Source organism: Rana temporaria, chromosome 2 (assembly GCF_905171775.1).
Source record: "Rana temporaria chromosome 2, aRanTem1.1, whole genome shotgun sequence".
Lineage (NCBI taxonomy): Eukaryota > Metazoa > Chordata > Amphibia > Anura > Ranidae > Rana > Rana temporaria.
The window spans coordinates 240,820,187-240,831,067 of record NC_053490.1 but is presented as its reverse complement, the minus strand read 5'-3'; the positions used below and the strand labels follow the sequence as shown (position 1 = coordinate 240,831,067).

General features: G+C 41.1%; 1 protein-coding gene across 2 annotated transcripts in view; it reads right to left on the bottom strand.

The window, feature by feature from the left end:
• Positions 1-5,216: 5,216 nt before the first annotated feature.
• Positions 5,217-10,881, bottom strand: part of RABEP1 (rabaptin, RAB GTPase binding effector protein 1) — a 66,861-nt gene continuing 61,196 nt past the window's right edge. For both annotated transcript variants that reach the window (XM_040336684.1, XM_040336685.1), the window contains 3 exons: positions 8,895-8,993; positions 6,855-6,971; positions 5,217-5,593 (listed from right to left, as the gene is read on the bottom strand). In XM_040336684.1, coding sequence (XP_040192618.1) covers positions 5,492-5,593; positions 6,855-6,971; positions 8,895-8,993 — 318 coding nt within the window. In that variant the 3' untranslated portion in view covers positions 5,217-5,491. The remainder of the gene's footprint in view (positions 5,594-6,854; positions 6,972-8,894; positions 8,994-10,881) is intronic.

The window sequence follows — 10,881 nt, the reverse complement described above, 5'->3', positions numbered from 1 at the left end:
CAGATTATCGAAAAATCTATCCGAAAGCAATTTTTATCATCCGATAATTGGATCGTGTGTACGAGGCATAAGTGTAGAATTGAATATAATCTAAGCTTACTATAGCTCCAAATCTATTTGACTTATTGTGGTGTTTTTACTATAGTTAACCTGCTTAAGGTCTCTGTTGCGACTTTTCATGGTGACTGTGACGTAAAGGGAAATCTAAAATATTAGTTGCCACCAGAATTGGAATTAGCGAGGCACCTGTAAAAGAGGATATCCCCTCAATTCCTGTTTTGTTTACAGAAAGTGAAGAGAAATCTCCCCAATGGGGAAAGACCCTAATTAAACCTAGCAAAAGTCTTTTAACCCTTTCCCACTCTGAAACTAATAAGCCAAGATTGGCTGGAATTCTACTTCATGCTTTTGTTTAGATCATACGCTAAGGTTGGCTTGCACAGGTTTACATTAAAAGGGCAACTCCACTTTCATGGGGGAAAAAATAGCAAATAAAGAAAAAATTATACAGCGCATATATACACTAATCATTTGGCAATTGAATGTTATTAAAAATTACCTTTCCTTTTCAATCTGCAGCCAATGTAATTTTCTGAGAATGCATTGCTATATGGCTACCTGGAGTTTTCTGTACACAGAATGTGTACTGACCACTCCCCAGAAACAATTTCCTGCTTGTGTAATTGGCTCACCAATTTTTCCAGAAGTCTGCCTAAGATACAAGTCAGATTTCAGGCATCTCTTGCAACAAAAATTTCATTTTTTGAGACATACTTTCAATAGAAACACGTCTAAAGGAATGCAGGCCCAGCAGATTTCCTCATTAGTGCCCTGCAGCTCACACCTGAAAGTGAATTATGAAACCACTCCCATTACACTCACTCAGAACAGAGGCACAGACGAACACACATGGCGTTCTTCAAAATAACAAAAAAGGTAGGAATCTGCAACAAAGTTGGTTATAATTCTTGAAATGTACATTGATCACCCAGAGGGGAATGTTTTTTTTTTTCCCCCTCAAAGGTTGAGTTACGCTTTAACCGTTTAAAAATCACTACGCCCCATACAAAGCATATGGGGAAATTGTCTTTTAACAGTCCCTGAAAAATCATACAAAATTTTATTTTAAACCACCCAAAATTCTGCAGAGTACAGCAACTATTACTAACATTTCTGCGTAAGGAAAAACTATGAGAAAGATTCTGTATTGTGTGTCAATATGGGACCTTTATTTTATGTTAGGTAGCATGACGTATTGCCTTATCCGTTAAAATAACAAAATGTAAAATCAAAATCAAGCAAAACAATTCCTAGTTTTCCAGTTGCGAATATCACTCAACCAGACTCTGCAGTAACTCCACTCAAAATCACAAAGACAGTAAAAGAAGAGACACTTCAGCAGCTTTTTAATTGTCAAACACTTTACTTTAAGGACATTTATGCAGTATTTTTCATTGGGTTAGGAAGATACTACTTTATCAGCAGAAACCTGCCATTGAAATTATTGATGTTAGCAGTCTTTCCCATCAAAGAACTGCATACTTCATTATACTGTAACCAGGCAAAGTGAATGAAATGTTCTGGTACCTTTTCAGTAATGTTAGGCTGCTGTATTTTCCACTGCATTCTGCAGATTTTCCAACAATCTGAACAATCTCTGGTGCATAAACCTATGCTACCTGGTTGTCGTCACCCCCCTCCCCCCACCCCCGATGTCCCAAAACGTAGTCCTTACCCAAATTCCACCTTAAGCAGTCTTAGACATGCCTTTTGTTAATCTGAAAATCAAGCACCAGTACATAAAATTTAAATAATCTGGTATTATGTGCTCCTAAACAAATAAAGCATAAAAAGGTATAGATACCCATTTTAACTTCCCCCTATTGGATATCCAAAGCAATATACTGAGAAATTTGACTTTAAAAAAATGCCCTGACAATAGGACCAAAAGTAGGGAACATTCTCCCTGAGGTCACAGACAGTAGTAAAGACTTAGTAGGGGAGCAAACCTTTCTCTACACTAAGAATTAGATTGAGGGAAACATTATTTTTTTTAGAACAGCTTAGATATCTGTCAAATATATTGTGTTGTGGATGAAAATATCAAGTTACCAAAAGGTACTCTTAGTAAAATAAAACTGCACACTGGGTTTCATGCACAGAAACAAGCATTCCAAAACCTATATTTCAAACAACAAAAAGAAATTATGGTTTAAAAAAAAAAAAAGAAGTTTACAATTCTGTCCAGAAAAAATGTTGATATTTAGTTTACTTAACAAAATCAGCATCTTAAACTTTAGCTAGTTACTTAGAGAATAAGTATTTGGTCCTAGAAAACGTATACTGCATGTATTTTAAAAGGATCACTAAAGGATTTTTTTTTTTTAGCTAAATAGCTTCCTTTACCTTACTGCAGTCCTGGTTTCATGTCCTCATTGCTCGTTTTTGCTTTGAAGTTGCTGTAATTCTGCTCTGATCTCCACACTTCCTGGTTGTCTGTTTCCTTATAACCACAGTACTGGGAGCTTTTCACGGTGGTCTAAGCTGTCATTACTGTGCGTCTAAAACTTAACAGAACCAATCAGATTCATTTTAAAAACAAGACACTGCCCTGGATTTGTTTGTTTTTGTTCTGTGGGTCTCTCTAGTTCACAGGAACATGAAACCAGTTTAAAAGTGAAACTAAACTGCAGGCACATTATATGATTGATTTTTATCTATTTGTAATCATTTTTTAAAGGAATCAGTTAACCTTTATGTCTCTATACCCTGTAAACAGTCATTTCAGCAAAAATGTTTTTTCCCTTTAGTGACCCTTTAATCTTTATGCAGCCCACTGACAGATTCATCTTTCAACTGTAAAGAAAAGCTACACGATTTGGCTACTTTACAAACCATTTAAGGTATGTATAGATATTGGGTGTCCATCTTCTAAATAAGCAGAGTTGTGTGATGAGACCCTAGCAAGAGACAACATTTGAATTGGATCTGCTGACAGTCCATACAGCTAGATAGCACTAGAGCTACTGGATTTACTAAAGGAAATTGGCTGTTAACCTAGAAAAGCTTATGCTATTTTACAAAGTAGATGTTCGTGAATCTTTGTTCACTTTGAAAACCCAATCATGTGTTGAGAAAAAAACAAACAAAAAAAACTGGATTTTTACTTGTACATGATTGGGTATTCAAAATGAACACAGCTTCAAACTTGAAATGAAACATTCACTATGCTAAGGCAGGCCATACATGGTTCGAATCTTAGCCGGTTCAGCAAGAACCAGCCGAGATTTGAACCATGTGTGGGTAGGCTGAATGTACCAAGTTGATCGATCAACTTGGGTACAACCAGCCTGCCGAATTTTACTTACGATTATCGCTAGCAGCTGGTATAGCCACTAGCAATAAAATGTCTTCTCTCCCCTGGGAACATCTTCCCTTCCTGGGAGAATGCAGTGGCTCGGCAGAAGGGAACCCAATCCTCACATCAATACTGTCTGTGTCGATGGGGGAATTGAGAAAATGTCTCTTTCCTGCAACCTGTGGTTGTAGGAAAGAAATTTGCACCATGTATGGCCAGCTTAAGTGAACAACTTCTGCTCCTTTGGTAAATCAACACCATTGTTTTCCAATAACTGACTGCAGTCAGAAGTCTATGCCTGTCTTTCTTTAGCCCTCCTGACCAGAACAACCTGATCAGTAGCTAGAATTGGGTGCAAGAGTGTGTTCTATCACAAAGTTATCCCTCATTCCCTTCTTCAGATTCTGTAGGGCAGTGGTCATCAACTCCTGTCCTCAGGACCCACTAACAGGCCAGAGTTTATGTATTACCTTGGGGAGATGCAGACTAGAATACTGCAATCACTGAGCAGCAAATGATATCACCTGTGATGTATTTCAGTTATCCTGCAAACCTGGCCTGTTAGTGGGTCCTGAGGACAGGGTTGATGATCACTGCTGTAGGAAATACAACATAATTACACAGCATTAATGGGATACATATGAACTATACACTAAAAAAAAAAGGACCAATCTAAATTTTCTAAAATCATCATGGTGTGGACATTTTGTGGTTGCATAATGTTAGCTGCTAAAAACTCAATTCAGATGAACATGTTTGAAAGAAAATCTGTGTGTATGACTGTGTGTCACGATCCTACAACCGCACCAGCCAAGCAGACTCTGGCTGGAAAAAGCGCTCAGAGGCGATTCAGTTCGCATGAGTAGCGCTATACAAGTCATTCATTCATTCATCTGAATGCAAATGGCTTTACGTGCTGAACGGTCCACAGAACTGTAAAGGGTGGAATGCACCTACCAAATGATCAGAGTCGTTCAGCAAGTTGACCAGATGCAATCTATAATGTAACCGAACAGCAGCATATGAGTCTGTGACTTGCTACATGTCAAACTGCGGGGGGGGGTATTACCTGCAATACATGAACTTTCATAAACTGACCATGCAGACTAATGCAAGAGGTCGTCTGGAAAGCATTTACTATATAGATATGCTCTACAAAAAAAAATATGGACATGCCACTGAGGGAACTGCTGCTGCCTATACATGCTGCAATTTACAGGACTAAAATATTACTGCACAATTAAACAGATGACATCACTACTCTTTTTCTGGTTTAAATGCTTTAACACAGAGTGTACAGCAAAGTGTATTGCGAATGTTCTGTGCTTAAAGATCTCATGTCTAACAATAAATATGGTGGGATTCACTGCATTTTACTGTTAAACTGCAAAACTGGGATTTGAGCGCCCAATTTCCAATCCATGGACTCCACAGACTAACCTTTAACATGTTTCCTTCTATTTTATATGTTGGAATTGTATGCTGCTGAAAAAAATATTGGGGTCCATCAAACAGTGTCTTCTGCCTTTCACTATGCTGCCTTTTGATTTATTTTGGGGTGTACTTAAACAAAAATCCCCAATTGCTATTACAAGCAAGACCGTTCAATATGAGATCAGGATTATTGCACTGAAAGAGTGTATGTCATTCACCAGCAAAGTTTCATTTGTAAACATAACCTGCCTTGCCAAAGACACAGCGGGCCGTCACTACACTTACAAAAAGAAAAACAGGTTACGAGCCAAACTGGACGGGTTAAGAAGAAGGCTGTAGCCAGCAGCTATCATGCTGTTGCATATGCTTAGTATACTTACAAAGCATTTTATTTTGTTTTTGCTTTCCCAAAAATAAGATGAGAGACAAAACAACAGACTTTTTATTAATGGAGAGACAGCTCTGTTTAGTCAGACAAAGCGACTTGTTTCATTAGTGTTCCCACTGGAAAGGTTCCTGGCCTCCTTGCTCTCAAGACTCCAACCTGCATTGATTTATTCCCTTATACAGTGCTCTCATTTCACATACCACATCCCCTCATCTGGGAGAAGAGTTAAATAATAATTAAATGTTACTAGAAAGATGAGTTTTAAAAATAAAAACTCGGTTGTAGCTTCAGATCCTTGTGATACGGAGAGGTCATGTTTCAGGAAGCTGATTAATGTCTGTCAGTTTTGTGTCATTTAGGATGGCTCGGATGACCTCCAAAGACTCAGTCTGCCGAATGCGCTCCAGCTGCACCTGAAAAGGAACCAGCAACCAAAAGAAATGGTTAATGCCACAGTCTGGCTGCACAACAGGAACACGTAAAAAGGCAACTGGACATGTATGACAACAAAAAGTAATAATTACATGGGCTAAAAGTAACAATTACATGGGCTGACATGTACCCTCAATGTTAGCCCTAAACCCCCCGTTCACATTGGTACAACTTGTCATTTGACAGGTTCGAATCGCATGGCAAGTTGCACCCTATTGTCTGCAATTGAACTGTTGAAATAGGTGTGATGCCAACTTTGCGGTGCCGCACCAATTTGAAAAAGAAGTTGCTGCACTATTTATGCCGATTTCAGGTGCGACTTGTATAGACAAACACCTATACATGAAGATGCACAGATGTCAGATAAGTTGCACCTGAAGTCGTGACTTTGAGCTTGTTGGATTTCAAGTGAAGTTGCACAATGTCAAAGTTGGATTCGGTTTAAAAGTCAGAAAGTGACTACATGTAAAGTGTACTAGTAGCACACCTAATGGAAACATTAACAAGGAGCCATACAGAGGCTGCCATTGTTGACAACCTCCTGGAAGTTCTAGCTGCTTGGCAGTTTTTGGCTTCAGTGCTCATTAAGAAACGGACACTAAACAAACAAAAATGCAAATTTAAATAATCCATAACTCTTCATTATTGTAAAGCGCTGCGCAAACTGTTGGTGCTACAGTATATAAATCTTGTATAATAATAATCTGTGCATGTCTTCGGGGTCTGTAACTTCAACGACTAAAACCACTGAATCAACACGACTTGAATTTCAAGAATGGAAGGTCAGCAATGACTGCTACTAGATTTCCAAAGCAGAGGTATTCTTTAAAGCAGAACTCCAGCCAAAAATAAGAATAGCTCCTTAAAATATAAAATACAAACAAAACAACATTTGCTGCAATATTCATCTTCAATACCGTACCATAGTACTTTCTCATTGAAAGCCTCATTGAACCCGCAGGTTGTTGTCCTGTACTACTGCAATATTGACCAACATAACCTTCAGTGGAAATTACTGTTATTTTAGACCATCTTGGGTACAAATAATCTATTCATCTAGCCATGTCAGGCTGGAGGGGGACCTGTTACTCTTTTAAAGGTTTGTCAATGCTTTTCATTTGGATGGTGGTCTGACCTTTGACTGGGTCATGCTACTTTCAGTTTCACAGCTTTTATTAGTCAATAAAAGAAAGAAAAAAAAAACACACACACAATACACTTTATCCTAGATGTTTGATTCACCTGTAACGTTTGGGATAACTTCACAAAATCTCTCTGCACTTGCTCGCTGACATCCAACTCGGTCTGCAGTCTTTGTGCCTTGTTCTTTTCTTCAAATAAAATCTGTTCCAGGCTAGTCTGAAAATAGAGCTTTAGGGTTAGTATTCACAAATACTCCAACATTACAGCCAAACAGTTGTTTCACCTCAACTAATTTTCCTGCCAATGCAATAACAAAAGTACAGAATTTGCAAGATAACAGGTAAGAAAAGTACCAAAAAACCCACCATACTTTTAGCAAGACATTCAAAAGGAAACAGTAGTTGACTTTAAAGAGAAATCGTTTTTTTACAATCACTATATGACCTTGCCTACACAGGGCCTATATTATGTAGAACAGTTTATTAGTAACAATCCCCCTTTTCCACATAAGCTGAGCAAGCGAATCCATTGTGCAGGATTAGTACAAATAGGAGTGCAAGCGAAGCACAAAATGACCCAGCTGATAAAGACAACACATACAGGCAGCAAGTCCCTTTGCAAGCAACGAGTTACAGAAGAACACAGCAGCAAACAATCATGCAAACTGGCAAGCTAGTCGCAAAGTATTCATGGGCCAGGAAAACTTTAGCAGTATGGCTCCAAGATATTGGGTTCTATTGGCTGCTGGTTGGTGATTGTAACTTGTTACACCATGCAAAAGGCCAGGAACAGACCGGTAGCTTTTACAGAGGCACATACTGATGTGTTGGAAACATTACCTTACCTATTAAACTGGTTAAGGAAACCAGCGCGGTATCTTATGTTACTACTACTTTGCGCCAAATATCAGCAGATGAGCAGAAATCTGCCAATTGGAATTAGAGATCACAGCTTGCCAGTTTGCAAGATATTTCCTTTTTTAGGGTGATTTTTTTAATAATTGACAATTTTTATTAGATTTCAACATATGTCATACAGTGGTTTAAAACAAACAAAAAGAGAATAAAGAAATAAAAGGGAATTAGTAGTCACCAACAGCTCTGGAATGGGCATGGAGGTCTACATATTACAAAATTAACACACAAACCAGCGCTGTTCAATTTATACATCCAGGACATACAGTATGTTATTCTTATTTAGAGGAAAACTATTTGACTGGTGCTGTGTGCTCAAAAAAAGTTCTGCTAAATGTTGTTATAGGTACAGTCAAGTAAAATGTTGACTCCTGGGGATCTCAAGGATAATTATTCATCCTGGGGAAACCCTATTTGTTATAACGTGGGCCTAACCCAGTGAATACAAATGGACTCTTCAAATGGACACTGAAAGGCCTGAGAAAGGAGGGAGGGACTCGTCCCCAAAACGCGTTGCCCTGGGAACCATTCCAAGCATACTACAGCACTCTGCATAGAGGAGTGGGACAGTGCGCATACACTGCAGCTGCAAGCGCTGGTAAGGGAGGAGCAGGATTCCAGCAAGACAGGTTTTGAGAGTTACAGGCGGACATCATCTTGTCAGATCGCCAGTAAATCTGACTTGAATAAGAGGCACCATCTTTGCTGCATGGCTTACTCCAGCGACAGTAATCCATTTCCTCCCGCCTTCCAGCATGGATATTTACAAGGTGTGATTGCGCAATATAAAATGTGAGTGCAACTTTTGATTCTGCACTACGCTAGATGTATGCACTTTCCTTTTTCTCTGTGTTGTCTTAAAATCTTTGTCATGACCCTATCCCAACGAGAAAACTACAAGAAATCTGGCAGATCCGCTCTAATTTTAACCACAATGCATCTCTAAGGAAGGATTTATTGGACGCTTTATAGTGCGTGTGTGGTCATATTTGTTATAAAACACTATCAAATTGTAAAAGTCTGGTTCTCGAACAAAGTTGGGTTTGGGTATTGATGGGGCCTAGCATTTATTGCTGAAGTCAATACAGCTGCCCCTAACAGCAAGTTTTACAGTATACAAAGTTGGTTGGGGTCAAGAAGTCATGTTTTTGTATTTTCCCGAAACACACTTTGATTATTTTTTTGTGGTTATACATTTTGAGTTCTAAAAATATGCTGCACTTACCTTGCCAGATGTCTCTTTTCTAAGTTGGTCCTCCAAGGAATTTCTGAATTCTTGAATATTCTGCAGTGCTTTTGTTCTTTCTTGTAAGGTAGACTCTAGCTGTATTGACAGAAACAACAGCTTTTACCTCTGTGATAAGTCTACACACACACACACACACACACACACACACACACACACAAGTGTATGGTTGAAAAGCACTGAACAAAGCCAGCCATGACTGTGCATGAATATGGAGCGTACAAAAATTCTATTTTTATCATCTATTGAGGGTCACAGCTTAACTGATACTAAGCAACCAAGGGGCAACCAAAAGCAATCCAAACAGAGATGGGCATACATAAACAAAACAGATGAACCAGTCCAACAAGGAGAAAAAAAAAAAAAAGAACACAGGAAATCAAAGAAATGGGTGTAAAATTGTTTCCTTGGGGTGAACAGTTCCAGACACAACAATGGTAACGTACAGGGGCGGGCTGGGCCGGGATGCAAAGTGGCACTTTCCTCCCGGGCCGCTCTGATTCCCTGTAAAAAGGGCCGCTGTACTGCCAGCTCTGAACTGCGCAGATTAGAATATGCCGTCGGCCGCGGACCCTGCAGTGCAGTACAGATTTGCTCCCGAGTCCCGCGCACGCCGCTCAATGGCTGGAGATCACACCGTTATTGGCTGTCAGTGTCATGTGACCCGTGGTGGGCGGGGCTTCGGATGGTACACAGGGACGGGGCTCTTGGGGAGAAGGCTCAGGCTGCTTGACTCATGTGACAGGCTGCTGTCTGACGGGGCTGGAAGATGGCAACCTGCGGGAGAGACATGTGCTGTGCTGCTGCTGTCGATAGAGAGAACAACCCCAGAGGAGCTGGTAAGTGTAACCTAACTACTACCACAACCTGCATTCACCCACCCACCCTGCATTTACCCACCCACCCTGCATTCACCCACCCACCCTGCATTCACACACATACACCCACCCTGCATTTACCCACCCTGCATTCACCCACCCTGCTTTTAGCCACATGCACTCACCCATCCTGCATTCACCCTCATACACCCAACCTTCATTCACCCACCCTGCGTACACCCACATTCACCCATCCTGCATTCATCCACATACACCCACCCTGCGTACACCCACCCTGCATTCACGCACATTCACCCACCCTGCGTACACCCACATTCATCCACATACACCCATCCTGCATTCACCCACCCTGCTTTCAGCCACATGCACTCACCCATCCTCCATTCACCCACATACACCCACCCTCCGTACACCCACATTCGGCCACCCTGCATTCACCCACATTCATCCATCCTGCATTCATCCACATTCACCCATTCTGCATACACCCACCCTTCATACACCCACCCTTCATTCACCCATCCTGCATTCAACTACATTCACCCACGTACACCCACCCTGCGTACACCCACATTCACCCATCCTGCATTAATCCACATACACCCACCCTGCATACACCCACATTCACCCACCCTGCACTCACCCACCCTTCATTCACCCATCCTGCATTCACCCACATTCACCCATCCTGCATTCACCCTGCGTACACCCACCCTGCATTCACCCATCCTGCGTTCACCCATCCTGCGTTCACCCACATTCACCCATCCTGCGTTCACACACATTCACCCATCCTGCATTCACCCATCCTGCATTCACCCACATACACCCATCCTGCAATCACCCACATTCACCCACCCTGCATTCACCCACATTTACCCATCCCGCATTCACCCACCCTGCACTCACCCACCCTGCATTCATCCATCCTGCATTCACCCACATACACCCACCCTGCATTCACCCACATACACCCATCCTGCATTCACCCATCCTGCATACACCCACATACACCCATCCTGCATTCACCCACATACACCCACCCTGCATTCACCCACATACACCCACCCTGCATTCACCCATCCTGCATTCACCCACATACACCCTGCATTGGTCACCATCATCAC